Genomic DNA, 17,587 nt, shown 5'->3' on the forward strand with positions numbered 1-17,587 from the left:
CCAGTCACGCCCAAAAGACTGGTAGACCATGTAAGTAAATTAATTGGTTACTCCAAAGATCTATGGTAGAAAAAAGGCGGGCCTTACACCAAGCTAGATGGCTTATGGCATTCATCGGAATGATTAGTGGATTGCGAATGGTAACCTATATACCAAACGTGGTAACTCATATCATGCAGAGTCTTGTGCACTGTACTAGTGCATGAGATGCTGCATGTGTCCCAAACGATTGGGACCAGCATGTGTCTCAATCGTTTAACTGAGGACCTCCATTTGTTGCAAGAATGATTCTTTGCAGAGCTTGCTCTCCTGTCAAGTTCTGTCAGTTTTGGAGGTTTTTTGGGTTGTTTCATCAAATTTCCGCATCAATCTGCTTCCATTCAATCCTATAAGCAATCGTCTTCAGATCTTCAGTGCCATTGAAATATCTCTTACAGACTGACTGCTTATGTGGAACCTATTATCATAATAGGTTCCACATATAAGCAGACAGAGTTAACAGATTTCCCTGCTGGAAGTCTGTTAACTCCGTTAATTGAGGCATCTTGTATTCACAACCATATTAGTAGGTCTTCTCAAAGACCTATTATAGCATAGTCATAGTTGTGTCTGACATGTAGTGTTTGAGTAGAACATGACCAACTATCAACTGTTGGGTGTCTGGATATTAATGGTAAGGCAGTTGTATATATTTACAGGCAACTCTCTGTTTACAAACATTCGATTTACAAACATTCGCTATAACGAACGTCACAATTCATTCAAAATTTCTTAAAGTCACCAATAGATATAGTTAGCATTAGCAGAGGCATTTGATGCAAGAAAGCAAGCTTATGCAGCATCAGCCAAAAAAAAATAATAAATAAAATAAAATAAATAAATAAAAAATAACCACTTCCACTTCACCCCGCTGTTCGTTCGAAATACCTGTCCAGCTGAGCCTTAAACTTATTTAGGCTATCAACTTCCACGACAAGGGATGGAAGTCTATTCCACCAACCACCCATCCGCTGGGTAAAGGCAAATTTCCTCACGTCTATCCTACATCTGTCTTTTCTCAATTTGAATTTATGCCCTCTCAGGTGATTATTCTGAGGAAGAATCCCATCAGCATTGAGCATGCTCAAACCATTCAAGGCTTTATACACCTCTATCAGATCACCTCGCCGGTGCCTAGTCTCCAAACATGGTAATTTGCAAAACTTAAGCCTTTCTTCGTAAGAGCACCCCTTTGTTCCATTCACTAATCTTGTTGCCCTTCTCGGTACTCGTTCCAGCATCTCTACATCCTTCTTGAAATGAGGCCTCCAGACCTGTATACAGTACTCTAGGTGTGGTCTGACCATTGCCTTATACAAGAGAATAATCACCTCCTTATCCCTGCTAGAAAAATTCCTATATATCATCAACAATACACCATGAGCTACTCTTGCAGCCCATCTGCACTGCTCAGAAAAATTCATATCTGCCTGCACAACCACCCCCAGGTCCCTTTCATTCTCTACCACTGTCAGTGTAGTACCACAGAGTTGATACATTGCTCTGGGGTTGCTGTTTCCCATATGTAGTACTTTACATTTGTCAATGTTAAACTTCATTTGCCACCTCGAAGCCCATCTGCTCAACCTTTCCAGATCCTGTTGCAGTTGCATAGTGTCAGTAGTGACCTTGACAACCCTGCCAACCTTCGTATCGTCTGCAAACTTGGACATTAAGCTTGATATATCATCAATATCATTTATAAATACAGAAAACAATAATGGACCCAATACTGAACCCTGAGGGACTCCACTAATAACATTAGTCCACGATGAGCAGTGTCCATTGATTACCACTCTCTGTCTTCTCCCCCTCAACCACCCCTTTATCCATAGCAGCAATTTGCCTCCAATGCCACACTGCTCCAATTTGTGCAGCAGTCTTCCATGTGCAACAGTATCAAAAGCCTTTCTAAGATCCAAATATATAATATCAAAGTTATTCCCTGCATCCAGTTCTTTTGTGACTGCATCATAGTATCCAATCAAATTGGTCAGGCAAGACTTCCCCTTAATAAAACCATGCTGTGTCTGAGCTATGACTGAAGTCTTGTCTAGATGATCCTGCAGTGCTTCTTTAACCAGTGCCTCCATTAATTTTCCAGGAACAGAAGTTAAACTAACAGGTCTGTAATTATTTGTGTCGCCCTTTAATCCTCCTTTGTGAATTGGGGTTACATTTGCACATCTCCAGTCCATAGGTACTTCCCCTGAGTCCAAGGAAGCTCTCATAATTATGGCTAAGGATTTGCTTACTTCCTTTAATATAACTGGATAGATCCCATCCGCCCCAGGTGCCTTTCTTGTATTTATCTTCAACAATTTCTCCTCCACTTTACTCTCAGTTATTACAAGATTCACTAGCTTACTGCCAGAGTTGAATACACCTCTGGCATTCCCCTCGCTGAATAACTCCTCATGTGTGAATGTCGATGTAAAATATTCATTCAGGTTGTTAGCTACCTGAGCAGGATCATCAACAGTTGACCCATCGATATCAAGTGGACCAATCTGATTCATTCCCTTCCTTCTAGAATTTACATAAGTAAAGAACTCTTTGCTGTTTTTCTTTGCATCCCTTGCCAAGGATTTCTCGTAGCCTGCCTAACCTCCTTTGTAACTTGGTTACAGATCAACTTGTATCTATCATAGGCTTCTGTGTCACGTGTTAATTTGTATGTATCCATTCAAAATTTCTTAAAGTTGCCAATAGATAGAGTTAGCATTAGCATTAGCAGAGGCATTTGATGCAAGAAAGCAAGCTCATGCAGCATCAGCCAAAAAAATAAAATAAAATAAATAAATAAATAAATAAATAAATAAATTTTAAAAAAATTAATTAATTAATGGTAAGGCAGTTGTATATATTTACAGGCAACTCTCGGTTTACAAACATTCGATTTACGAACATTCGCTATAACGAACGTCACAATTCATTCAAAATTTATTAAAGTCGCCAATAGATAGAGTTCCTTATAAAACGAAATGCCAAATGTATAGTGAACATAATTATAAGATTTAAATAAATAAACTTTTAAAAAATGTATTTATTACAATAATTATCAGAAAATTATTATATGATAATTATACTGAACTGTTCTTGGTTAATAAAACTAATATAGCCAGTAAAACAATGTTGGTTTACATGCCATGCCACGTAGAATGATGAAGTCTGAAGAAGATATTGATAAGTAAAAGTTGAATACATATGTATATATACAGTACTTATATTATGTTAGTACTCATTTTCTTTTTTTCTATTTTGTAACTCTGTTTTGAATTAAAATTAAAAAGTATGATGTCTTGTTTTTTTATTCTTTTCTAATTTTATTTTACATTACGTATCGTGTACGATAAACCATAATGCATACATACATTATAATAAAATGTATTGTATAGACCATTCAATGTTTATTGCATGGTTTTAATGCTTTAAAATGGCTGCTAACATATACGATAAGTATCATAAAAGCTCAGGAATGCAAGATACACATAACAAACAAATCATATAACGAACGTCTTGGAACTCTTCGTAAACCGAGAGTTGCCTGTATTTTTTCCTAGTAATCCGTCTAAATTAAAGAATACTTTGTGGTACTAAAAATTGAGAAGCACTGGTCTAATGCATAATTCTTTCGTGCTTTATGGTTGCAGTCGGAATCATCTTGACTGATTTAACAGGCATTACTGGATGCATTGTATACAGATTCGATAATCCTAATCGCAACTCCATTTCTTTGTTGAAAAAAATCAGCAATATGACCACAAAAAACGTGGATTAAAAAGAGTACAAACTTACCTAAACACAGAACGTTCATCCCATTGATGACTAAAGAAACTACTTACACACATATTATTCCAGAACAAGTGACAGGAACCGACATGGCTCCAAGTCATTTGAAGTAAAGAGTTCACTCAAAAATTAGCAAAAGGGTGGGAGCACTTAAAAAAAAAAAAAAAAAAAAAAAAACTTATTACTAATGAGTGGTCCATGTTTCGGCGATTTTATAAATAAAGCTGATTAGAATTAATCAGCTCTATTATGGTTTTCTTTATAAAATCCCTTCTGTCATGTCGAAACTAAGTTGCAGACACAAGAACGTTTTGTCTTTTGCATTGTTCCAGAACTTCCAACGAACTTGAGGTTCTGGTACTTGCGCCATTGCAATTTTATAAATTCGGCCTTAACTGCAGCCACGTTAACATGGTAGCTTGAATGCTACTGATCTAGGCACAGTTTTCAGAGGCTGCAAAGCAGTAGCAATAATAATGTGCCCTTTTGACATAGTGAGGGGTAGCATTTGGCTTTGCCTGTTTGCATCTAGTCGCTGTGATGGCATGATACGATCCTGCCTGCAGTAGCGAAATTACCATTAGGAAAAGTCTTCCAATGTTGAGCAGCAGAAGTAGATTTGAAGCCCAATGGTTTGGTAGACTTGAAGCCCAATGGTTTGGTTACTAAAGACCATAGGGTGTCTTGTTCTGATATCTCTGGGGGGGGGGGAGAATTTGTAGGTTTGCCTCTTAAATTTCCATTTGCTTTCTTTATTTAAGAAAGCTGTTATAATCAAACTACCACCATGTACAATGTTTTAAAAATGTCATGTGCACTCAACTTCCTCATCAAGGATTAATGCTTGATTAAATTTTTGATTAATGTCCATTCCTTTTAATGTTCTTCCTTATAAAGGCATTTATGCATAAGCATTTTACTGAACAGAAAGAAAATCAAATATACAATGCTCCATTTTATATAAGGCTTCTGCTTGCCTTAATTATTTTAGGCACAAAAAACAGTACAACATTAAGTCAAATAAGCAGTCAATGAGCAGGCATACTTACCATTCATACAATGTCCTTGCACTTTGACAACGTTAAATTGTTATTTATTATGAAATTGTTAATTTCCATGCTAAATTAATAAAATTATGTATTATTAATATTAACTTTATATATTTAGAAAGGATACAAAATAGCGTCTCCCCAAAAACTTTGGGGAAAGAAGAGACATCAGAACATTACATAAAAAATCAGAACAATCACAGATTTAATTTATCTTCTGTATTTATTTATTCATCCTAATAAATAAATGAATCTTTATTATGCACTAAAGGGGAGTACAGAACTTAGTACATAATACCATTCACAGGAAGGAGCCAGGGGTTTACAGCACGATACGCATTAAAACAGAGAACAAGGTATCTTAAATATAATGTTAACAAAAACTGATATAACAAACAGATAACATATAATATATATAGACTGCTGTATAGTATTCTCGAAAGGTGATTGTATCTTACCTACGTTCAACACATTTTAGTTGAAATACAAGTACATATACTGGTCAAAAAAATACAAACCTCTATTCAATATCGAATCAGGCTGCCTTTGTTTCGAATAACAGCACATGTGCATCATAGCATGGATTCCATACATAGGTAAACTCACTGTTTTAGTGAGTTTTGGTCTAATTTAACCATTCTTCCAGCAAAATATTGCATGGCTCCAACGAAGTTGAAGGAAGGGGACTTAGTTGCCAACTAGGATTACGAGAAATCTTTGGCAAAAGATGCTAAGAAAAACAGCAAGGATTTCTTTACTTATATAAACTCTAAAGGAAGGGGATGAATCTGATTGGTCCACTTGACATCGATGATTCGACTGTTGATGATCCTGCTCAGATAGCAAACAAACTGAATGAGTATTTTCCATCTACATTCACACATGAGGAATTATTAAGGTTTGAAAATGGCAGAAGGTTATCAAATTGTAGCAGGATACTTAATGATTTTGGAATAACTGAAAGCAAAGTGGAGGAGAAATTGTTGAAGTTAAACATAAGAAATGCACCTGGGGTGGATGGGATCTATCCAGTTATATTAAAGGAGGCGGCAAAGCAACTAAGCAAACCCTTAGCCATAATTATGAGAGCGTCCTTGGACTCAGGGGAGGTTCCCACGGACTGGAGATGTGCAAATGTATCGTGGCAACCCAATTCACAAAGGGGGATCGAAGGGTGACACGAGTAATTACAGACCAGTTAGTTTAACTTCTGTTCCGGTAAAATAATGGAGTCACTGGTTAAAGATGCATTGCAGGATCATCTAGACAAGACTGCAGCAATAATTCAGACACAGCATGGGTTTGTTAAGGGAAAGTCTTGTCTGACAAATTTGATAGGATATTATTATGATATGGTTACAAAGGAAATGGATGCAAAAATAATTTTGATATCATATATTTGGATTTCAGGAAAGCTTTTGACACTGTAGCGCATGGAAGACTATTGTACAAATTGGAGCAGAATGGTATTAAGGGTAAGTTGCTACAATGGATAAAAGGATGGTTAAGTGGGAGAAGACAGAGGGTGGTAATCAATGGGTGCTGCTCTTCGTGGACTAATGTTATTAGTGGAGTCCCACAGGGTTCGGTGTTAGGTCCACTGTTGTTTTGTATATTTATCAATGATATTGATGAAGGTATATCAGGCTTAATGTCGAAGTTTGCAGATGATACAAAGGTTGGCAGGGTTTTTAATGACAGTAATGGCAGTGTGCTACTGCAACAGGATCTAGATAATTTGGGCAGATAAGCTAAGAAGTGTCAACTGAAGTTTACCTTGACAAATGCAAAATACTGCATATGGGTAGAAGTAACCCCAGAGAAACGTACTAACTGTGTGGTACTACACTTAAGGTGGTAGAAAATGAAAAAGACCTGGGAGTAATTGTGCAGTCAGATATGAAGTTTTCTGAGCAATGCAGACAGGCTGCCAGGGCAGGTCATGGGGTTTTGTCAATGATATATAGGAATTTTGCTAGCAGGGAAAAGGAGGTGATTATCCCTTTGTATAAGGCAATGGTCAGGCCAAGGCTTGAGTACTGCATACAGATCTGGAGGCCTCATTTTAGGAAGGATATAGATTTACTTGAGCATGTACAGAGAAGGGCAACAAGATTGGTGAGGGGAATGAAGGGATCCTCTTACCAAGAGATGCTTAAGTTCTGCAAATTGCAGTGGCTGGAGACTAGGCACCTGCGCGGTGATCTGATTGAGGTATATAAGGCCTTGAATGGGTTGAGCACGCTGAATTCTGATGGAATCCTTCCACTTGTTCAGATTACGAACCTAAGGGGGCATAAATTCAAATTAAGAAAAGACAGATGTAAAGGGTTTTCCAATAGTAACGCTCGATGTTTGGCAACAGCACATGACGAAGTTGACAGTCACACAGGTGGTATCTTTGGTAGCCGTATTCAGTTAGTCTCTGCATTTTATTATGGAGCGTTACACGACTGAGCAATGAGTCGAAATTGTAAAAAATTATTATCAAAACCAATGTTCTATTCGTCAAACGTTTCGTGCACTCCGTGCAGTTTATGGTGTCGACGAACGTCCTTCAGAATCCACAATTTGCCGTTTAATAAACAAATTCGAAGCAACTGGGTCTGTGGCAAATCTGAAAGCGCCTGTACGTCAGCGAAATGCAAGATCCGTTGAAAATATTGCTGCAGTCCGGGAAAGTGTGCGTGAGAATCTGCAACAGTCCATTCCGCGTCGGGCTCAAGAACTTGGCCTGTCTTCGACGACAACTTGGCGAATCCTGCATAAGGACTTAGGGCTTCACCCTTATAAAGTGCAATTAACCCAACAACTAAAGCCCAACGATCATGCGCAGTGGCGTGCATTCGCTGATTGGGCGCTAGAACAGTTGGAGGTCGATCCTGATTTTGGGCGAAAAATAATGTTTAGTGACGAGGCTCATTTCTGGTTAAGTGGATTTGTTAACAAGCAAAATTGCCAAATTTGGAGCGACGAAAACCCACGGGAGATTCATGAGGTCCCACTACATTCCGAAAAAGTTACGGTATGGTGTACACTTTGGTCCGGCGGAATAATCAGTCCGTATTTTTTCGAAAACAAAGAAGAAGTGGCACTTACGGTCAACGGTGAGCGATACAGGGCTATGATAAGAGATTTTTTTGGCCTGCAGTGGATGGAATCGATCTAACAAACATTTGGTTTCAGCAAGACGGTGCTACGTGCCATACGGCACGTGATACAGTAACACTATTGCATGAGAAATTTGAAGGTTCCGTTATATCGCGAAATGGTGACGTTAATTGGCCGCCCAGATCCTGCGACCTAACGCCACTGGATTTTTTTCTCTGGGGCTTTCTAAAATCCAAAGTCTATGCTAACAAACCACGGACGGTTGCCGCCTTAAAGGCCAACATTAGGCGCGTTATTGCTGAAATTGAGCCACTTTTATGCGATAACGTCATCACCAATTGGGTATCCAGGATTAACCAAACCAGACAAAGCCGTGGCGGACATTTATCTGATATAATTTTTAAAACATAATGTTAACACATATACTTCATAATAAAAATAAAAATAGATCACTATCACTCTCACAATTTGTTTTATTGCGTTACAAAAATCGAGCGTTACTATTGGAAAGCCCTATAGAATAGATGTGCGGAAATTTGCCTTTAGCCAGCGGGTGGTTAATTGCTGGAACAAACTTCCATCTGTCGTTGTGGAAGTTGATAGGTTGAATAAATTTAAGGAGGAACTGGACAGGCATTTGGAGGCAATGGTGTGATTTTTTTTTTTTTTTTGGCTGATGCTGCATAAGCTTATACACTTGCTTTCTTGCATCACATACCACTACTACTAATAGCTTTCTCCACCATAACCCACACATTTTCAATATGATTAAGATCAGGTGAATGGGGGGGGGGCAAGTAAGATGGTGGAAACAGTGGTCTCATCAGGAGCCAGGAACTGGATTTCGTCAGACCAGACAATGTACTTTCCAACCTTCACTGCTCAACGTTAAGGTAACTGAGCTCACTATAACCATACTTTCTTGTTTATTGGTGAGAGGAGTAAAACCCAGTTCAGCCATTTTTACTGCTGTTATTCTGGGTTTATTTGACTGACTATAGCTTTCTGTTACCCAACACAAATCTTGTCAGCTTCCATTGGCCTTTTGCATCAGCGAGATGCTTTCTACCACAGAAAAGACATTGGCTAGATGTTATTCAGTTATTGGACCAATCGATACACCCAAGATATAGCAGTACATGAAAACCCCGCAGGGTTGCAGTTTTTGTGATATCAGCACCTTCTACCATGCCACGAAGGTACACACAATGTCTAATACTGTACTGAGTGATGACTAGACTTCTGATAAATGCATATAATGCAAATATTACAAGCAATACACAGTAAACTCCCGCTATTCGTGGTATCCGTATTCGCGGTTTCGCGATTTAATATAAAATGAAACCTAAAAAAATGTGAATTTTAAAGCGCCGTGAATATTTTCCGCCATAAAAAAAACATGAGCGTGGCTAAAATTATCTTTCCCGGTCAAAACAGTGCTCAGTGGGTGGGGGGAGAGGGGTGACAAAATCGCAAGCGTGGATGTTTCTTGCTAATCCTTGTTCAGTGTGTTATGTGCTTGTCATGGAAGGTTTCGTCGTTTGCTTTTAATTTCTATGCTTATAAATTGAATAAATTTATCAATTTATAAATTGATATGCTTACAAAAATGATAAATCTACCATTTAGCAGTGTAAAATAGAGTGTGTTAACGGAAGAAAGTGACTTTATTGTGGACAAGTTCTTTCTAACCCTACAAAAATATGGCTACGAATAACAAGGGAAATGTGAAAAGATCAAAGAAGGTGGTGAGGACATTAGTGAATAAAATTGAGTTATTAGATAAAATTTCTAATGGTGAAAGTGTCTCCTCAGTGGCAAAATATTATAAAATCAATGAGTCAACGGTACCATCAATCAAAAAATCGAAAGCAAAAATCCGCCGTAGGGTCCGTGAAAACGCACTAATTGCTTCAAAAATTTGCTCTGTAACTCGTGATGTTAAATTAGAAAAAATGGAAAAGGCTTTAAATCTGTGGATAGAAGACCGAACTCAAAATAAAATTCCATTAAGTTCACTCATCATTCATGAAAAGGCAAAACTAATTTATCAACACTTTAGCGAAACTGGTGATAGCACTGGCGGGATAAGTTTTTTTGCTAGCAAAGGCGCTGGTTTGAAAGATTTGTTTGAAATTTCTAATAAATATTACATTTAATATTAAATTATTTCTTATTTTCATTTCGATGCCATATGCTTGCATTTCACTATGTACTGTCTATGTACATAGTCATATTATGAAGGTACATATAATACATACATAGACAAAATTTTAGACTAGTTTTTCTTATATATTTCATACTTTGGAACGGAACCCCTTTATTTCTATGGGAGCCATAACTCAGTATTCGCGTTTTTGGTATTCACGACTTTTCTCAGGAACATAACATCCGTGAATAGCGGGGGTTTACTGTACTTGATCATTTTTTAAAATGTTGATCTCGGAATACTTAACAAGTCACTGTACTGAAATTAAATTAGCGTGTGAGAAAATTTTCACAGAGCGTGGGAAAATTTCAATGCTGTTTTGCTATTTATTTTCAAGCTGTCGATTCCATCAAATGAAACGCTTCCGTTAAATATGCCAAAAATGCAATCTGTAAAACAGCATTATAGTCAGATACAGGTTATAATATAAGAACAGCATTACAGCAAATCAGCGTAGAGCAAACTGCATTACAACGAGGGCCTGCTGTATTTAAATTTTTCGCCCTGTCCCTTCTTATGCTGAATTGCACTCATCTCTATGTATTTAGCTATCCGTGGCAGCCTATTCATTACCATGATACACTACTGTCTCATTTGGAGATGTCTTGGTTTCATTCCTGTTGACCACAAGAGGAATTTCTGAAGTCCTCTTCATTCAAGGCTGTGTTTAGCTTTTCCTGTATTTTGCAGCCCGCACATGAAAATCTGTCTGTGAATGCACATTTCTGCAGACATAATACTTACCGTTATGAGCATACACTTGGGGGCCATTAATACCAATATATATAGTATATATACTACATATATGCCAACCTATTTTATATCGCATGGTAAGAACACACTTTGTTGCTACTGAAAGAGTGCCCCATTTCCTAATAAGTATGAGTGTACCTAATAAGGTGGACACTGTCTTTTTGCTTACTACGAACCTTATATGGTCACGGTCTAGGGCTTGGGTAGCTGATAGCATCTGGGTCAGAAGGAATCTCCAAGTGACATAATATTTGAGATCAGCATCAGGATAGACTTCAATCTGAGTCAAATGGGAAAATTATCCCAAAAATTCGGCTGGGAAATTAGCCCTATCATCGTCTTCACTAAGAACAGGATCTGTCTCTCAAATATTAAATCAGGTATCCTACAAATGTGAAAGGATTTGACCATACTAATATTCTTGAAGTGGATGGAATTTGACCATCATCCACTTATGAAGCCAGTATTCTGCAGTGAAATAAAATAAGTAAAATAAAATAAAAATGGAATTTAAGCTGAGTATATTTGCCTTAATTTCCAATTTTCTAAATCAGTTCCACACAAGAGCTTCGACTGCTACTAGTGGCATGCGTACTGCAGGTTGGCCACCCCGTTTATATTATAAAATAGAATTTTTTTCCTTTTTTAATTTGAATACAATTTGCTTAAATTTTTTGATCAGTATTATAATTGTTTTTATTGTTTTAGTGTTGGCAACGTCTGACACTGAAACTAAGTGCAATTATGTGCAGAATCATACAGCAACAAAGTTCTCCTTAGTGATTTTCAAATATTGTTACTTCTTTTGTAATAATAATAATGACTGCTTACTAATTTTGGTCAGCTTCATCCCCATTGCAAATGAAAGGTGTTTAATTTTTGCTTCAGCTTATTATTGATATGCAGGAGGTAAACGGTTCATGATTGCTGCCGTAATATATGTACAAAATATTTTGTCGTAGTACTATGAAAAAACTTAATACATGGAAAAATTAATATGCTTGAGTAACTGAATTTCTCATGTGCTAAAGACCAGTGATAAAATAAGATAAATGCCAATATCATCCAAATTGCATACTCAAGTAAATGTAAAGCATCTATTGATTAAGACCTACCTTCAAATGAAATGGATAAGTGCTTCGATATTTTCGCTTCTTCAGTGAAGTCAACAACCATACTGTGGTGTGCAGAACCTACAACAAGAAACACGCGTACTATAAATATATTTTCGGAGCTTTAAAAACTTGAACAGCTATAGAATTGCTTTAAACACCAAAATCCTTAAAATCATGCATAGAATAGAATTATTAAAATACGATGCAAACTAGACTATTTACACTGCATTGTTTTCATGAGTGTGTTGTATAAAATGTTAAGGTATATTGTTAATTTGGGAGGAAACTTAATTGTTCTGGTCTCACCATATTATAAAATTTTTTAAAAAAATTACTAGTTTGTTTACAGATATATAATTAATAGATTTAAGTAAAACTAAATGTAACATGGCATCATATGTTTAAGAGTATAAATTATCTATATAATATTACCCTGCTGTTGCAGACATGACAATCCAGTTGTGAAGATAATCCCTCAATATAATAATGTACACCTTTTGGCATCTCTCATATTGTGGGATTATCTTCACAACTGGATTGTCATATCTGCAATACCAGGGTACCTGCCCACCCACCAATGAAAGGCCAACAAGTCTTGAAACGGTCACCAGGGGGAGCCTGGCATTAGCATTAGCAGAGGCATTTGATGCAAGAAAGCAAGCTTATGCAGCATCAGCCAAAAAAAAAAAACCCACTTCCACTTCACCCCTCTGTTCGTTCAAAATACTTGTCCAGCTGAGCCTTAAACTTATTTAGGCTATCAACCTCCACCACAAGGGATGGAAGTCTGTTCCACCAACCAACCACCCGCTGGCTAAAGGCAAATTTCCGCACGTCTATCCTACATCTGTCTCTCCTCAATTTGAATTTATGCCCTCTCAGGTGATTTTTCTGAGCTAGAGGAAGAATCTCATCAGCATTGAGCATGCTTAAACCATTCAAGGCTTTATACACCTCTATCAGATCACCTCGCTGGTGCCTAGTCTCCAGACACTGTAATTTGCAAAACTTAAGCCTTTCTTCGTAAGAGCACCCCTTTGTTCCATTCACTAATCTTGTTGCCCTTCTCTGTACTCGTTCCAGCAGCTCTACATCCTTCTTGAAATGAGGCCTCCAGACCTGTACACAGTACTCTAGGTGTGGCCTGACCATTGCCTTATACAATAGAATAATCACCTCCTTATCCCTGCTGGAAAAATTCCTGTATATCATTGACAATACTCCATGAGCTACTCTTGCAGCCCGTCTGCACTGCTCAGAGAACTTCATATCTGCCTGCACAACCACCCCCAAGAGTCCCTTTCATTCTCTACCACTGTCAGTGTAGTACCACAGAGTTGATACGTTGCTCTGGGGTTGCTGTTTCCCATGTGTAGTACTTTACATTTGTCAATGTTAAACTTCATTTGCCACCTCTCAGCCCATCTGCTCAACCTTTCCAGATCCTGTTGCAGCAGCAGTGTCAGTAGTGTCCTTGACAACCCTGCCAACCTTTGTATCATCTGCAAACTTGGACATTAAGCTTGATATACCATCATCAATATCATTTATAAATACAGAAAACAATAATGGACCCAACACTGAGCCCTGAGGGACTCCACTAATTCCATTAGTCCAGTGTCCATTGATTACCACTCTGTCTTCTCCCCCTCAACCACCCCTTTATCCATAGCAGCAATTTGCCTCCAATGTCACACTGCTCCAATTTGTGTAGCAGTCTTCCATGTGCAACAGTATCAAAAGCCTTTCTAAGATCCAAGTATATAATATCAAAGTTATTCCCTGCATCCAGTTCTTTTGTGACTGCATCATAGTATCCAATCAGGTTGGTCAGGCAAGACTTCCCCTTAACAAAACCATGCTGTGTCAGAGCTATAACTGAAGTCTTGTCTAAATGATCCTGCAGTGCTTCTTTAACCAGTGCCTCCATTAATTTTCCTGGAACAGAGGTTAAGCTCACAGGTCTATAATTACTTGTGTCAGCCTTTGATCCTCCTTTGTGAATTGGGGTCACATTTGCACATTTCCAGTCTATGGGTACCTCCGCTGAGTCCAAGGAAGCTCTCATAATTATGGCTAATGGATTGCTTACTTCCTTTGCTGCCTCCTTTAATATAACTGGATAGATCCCATCCACCCCGGGTGCCTTTCTTGTGTTTATCTTCAACAATTTCTCCTCCACTTTACTCTCAGTTATTTCAAGATTCTGTAGCTTACTGCTGGAGTTGAATACACCTCTGGCATTCCCCTGCTGAATAACTCCTCATGTGTGAATGTCGATGCAAAATATTCATTTAGTTTGTTAGCTACCTGAGCAGGATCATCAACAGTTGACCCATCAATATCAAGTGGACCAATCTGATTCATCCCCTTCCTTCTAGAGTTTACATAAGTAAAGAACTCTTTGCTGTTTTTCTTTGCATCCCTTGCCAAGGATTTCTCGTAATCTGCCTTCGCCTGCCTAACCTCCTTTGTAACTTGGTTGCATATCAACTTGTATCTATCATAGGCTTCTGTGCCATGTGTTAATTTGTAAGTATCCCATGCATTTTTCTTCTCTGCCATATGCCTCATTAGTTCATCTGACATCCATTTTGGCCTAAATCTTGAACAATATTTCTTAGTTGGTATGTAAAGCCTAGTAGCTTCCAAGATAAGTTCTTTGAATGCTTCCCATTTTGAATTTGCTGTTGGTAACATCATCAGTTGGTCCCACTGTATAGAATTTAAATACTGTCTCAGTCCATCGTAGTCGCCTTTACGGAAGCAATAACCCTTCTCTTTACCCCTAATGGTAGTTACCTCTTTGAGTAAATCCCACTTCAGCACACTGTGATCACTGCCACCTAGTGGTTCATATATCTGCATATTCTTAATGCATGAAGAATCACTGCTGATAATCAAATCAAGAGTATTCCTCCCTCTAGTTGCCTCCCGAACATGCTGATGTAGAAAACAATCATCCAATAAATCCACAAAAGCCTTGCTAGTGTGTGAGTGACCAGCCCACAAATTCAAGTCAATATCTGGGAAATTAAAATCTCCCATTATAAGACTCTCTGATTTACTGGCCCACTCTATTTCCCTGTACAGTTTCTTATTATACTCATCAGAGTCATTGGGCCTATAGCACACTCCTACTCTCAATTTTGACCTCCCAATGCTTATGTCACACCAAACTGACTCGACACTGCACAGTCCAGCGATGTCCACTGGCTTCACTTCCTTGGATTTTATGTATTTCTTAACTAATAGCATAACCCCTCCTTCCTTCCTATCCAGTCTATCTTTTCTGTAGACGTTGTACTCCCCAAATTCCAGTTCTGCATTCCTTATATCTGTGTGACACCAAGTCTCTGATATCCCAACAATATCTGCCTTTGATGTTTTGAGCAATACCTCAAATTCATCAAATTTATTTACTAAACTCCTAGCATTGGTGTACACGCAAGTATACATGCACCTATTTCTATTCTTAGCTGCCCTAACACAATCCATGTGTTTACTTGTACCGCAATGACTCCCAGCAGTCTCTGAAATATCCTGAATCTTGTTTTTCAGGCTTCTGCTCATTCCAATAGAAGCAGTGCAAGAATCTCTTTCACCTCTGCCAGTGGCTACTATTAATCTATTTGTCTTTGTATCCCCCCAAGCTAGCAGTTTTCCGACACACCTAACACTGCCTCGATAGCATCAGCAAATATTCTTGCACCCTTTCTATTTAAGTGTATCCCATCCCTGTAGAAGCAATCCCTCCTGTTAATAAGTACAGTCCAGGCTGAAAAAAATTCTACCCCTTGAGCCTTGCACAATCTTTCCAGGGCCGAATTGATCGACAAGGCTCTCATCATATACTCCCTCCTATCGTATCTGGGCAGAATTGCAGACACTTTCAAATTCAACCCTATTTCACGGCTTTTTTTCAACAGTGACCTGTACTTGTTAAGCAATTCTGCCGGTCTCCTACTCTTGATATCGTTAGTGCCCACGTGTACAACTATATCACCTTTTGTGCCCTTAAAAGATGATATCTGCTCTCCAACGTCATCAACCTTTGCCCCTGGCAGACATACCCTGGTCCTGTTCCACCTATCCTTTTTACAAAGCATGTTCCCCGTTTCCCTGACAATAGAGTCACCAACAACTACTAGTTCCTTTGGGACCAGTGCATTCTGCCTTGGGGGTTGCTGCTGTGTTTCCCGATGACCAAGTGCAAGCTCTGGCGTTGATGTGGGCAGCTGAGAGCTTGATGGGCCCCTCAATTTAGTTCCTTCGAGGGCATCCACCCTGTCCTTCAAGCTCTCATATAGGCCCATAAGAACGCTGAGTATCCCACTTCAGCACACTGTGATCACTGCCACCTAGTGTTTCATTTATCTGCAGATTCTTAATGCATGAAGAATCACTGCTGATAATCAAATCAAGAGTATTATTCCCTCTAGTTGCCTCCCGAACATGCTGATGTAGAAAACAATCATCCAATAAATCCACAAAAGCCCTGCTAGTGTGTGAGTAACCAGCCCCCAAATTCCAGTCAATATCTGGGAAATTAAAATCTCCCATTATAAGACTCTCTGATTTACTGGCCCACTCTATTTCCCTGTACAGTTCCTTATTATACTCATCAGAGTCATTAGGCCTATAGCACACTCCTACTCTCAATTTTGATCTCCCAATGCTTATGTCACACCAAACTGACTCAACACTGCACTGTCCGGCGATGTCGACTGGCTTCACTTCCTTGGTTTTTATGCGTTTCTTAACTAATAGCATAACCCCTCCCCCTTCCTATCATGTGTATCCTTTCTGTAGACGTTGTACTCCCCAAATTGCAGTTCTGCATCCCTTATATCTGTGTGACACCACGTCTCTGATATCCCAACAATATCTGCCTTTGATGTTTTGAGCAATACCTCAAATTCATCAAATTTATTTACTAAACTCCTAGCATTGGTGTACACACAAGTATACCTGCACCTGTTTCTATTTTTAGCTACCCTAACACAACCCATGTGTTTACTTGTACCGCAATGGCTCCCAGCAGTCTCTGAAATACCATGCATCTTGTTTTTCAGACTTCTGCTCATTCTAATAGAAGCAGTGCAAGAATCTCTTTCACCTCTGCCAGTGGCTACTGTCAATCTATTGGTCTTTGTCTCCCCCCAAGCTAGCAGTTTTCCGACCCACCTAACAATGCCTCGATAGCATCAGCAAATATTCTTGCACCCTTTCTATTTAAGTGTATCCCATCCCTGTAGAAGCAATCTCTCCTGTTAACAAGTACAGTCCAGGCTGAAAAAAATTCTACCCCTTGAGCCTTGCACAATCTTTCCAGGGCCGAATTGATCGTGGAGTTTCCGAGATTAGGTAACAGTAGTCTTCTCTACTGGGGAAGCGTTGCCTATTCGACGAATATGAGTAGTATGAGTTGAAGGAGTTACTGTCCCTTTCATTCTTCTACACCATTTCTTTTCTTCTTCCACTCCTACTATAACTTTCCCTCTACTTTTTGCTTTACT

At 38.7% G+C, this 17,587-nt stretch overlaps 1 protein-coding gene across 1 annotated transcript in view; it reads right to left on the bottom strand.

Annotated features, from left to right (window-relative positions):
* The window catches only part of LOC150087046 (uncharacterized), a 221,252-nt gene that overhangs the window by 177,301 nt on the left and 26,364 nt on the right, over positions 1-17,587 (bottom strand). The window contains exon 2 of the mRNA XM_090372358.1: positions 12,069-12,146. Coding sequence (XP_090228484.1) covers positions 12,069-12,146 — 78 coding nt within the window. The remainder of the gene's footprint in view (positions 1-12,068; positions 12,147-17,587) is intronic.

The sequence above is a fragment of the Mastigoproctus giganteus genome, chromosome 4 (assembly GCF_048544385.1).
Source record: "Mastigoproctus giganteus isolate SK-2022 chromosome 4, ASM4854438v1, whole genome shotgun sequence".
In the NCBI taxonomy this organism is placed as follows: Eukaryota; Metazoa; Arthropoda; class Arachnida; order Uropygi; family Thelyphonidae; genus Mastigoproctus; species Mastigoproctus giganteus.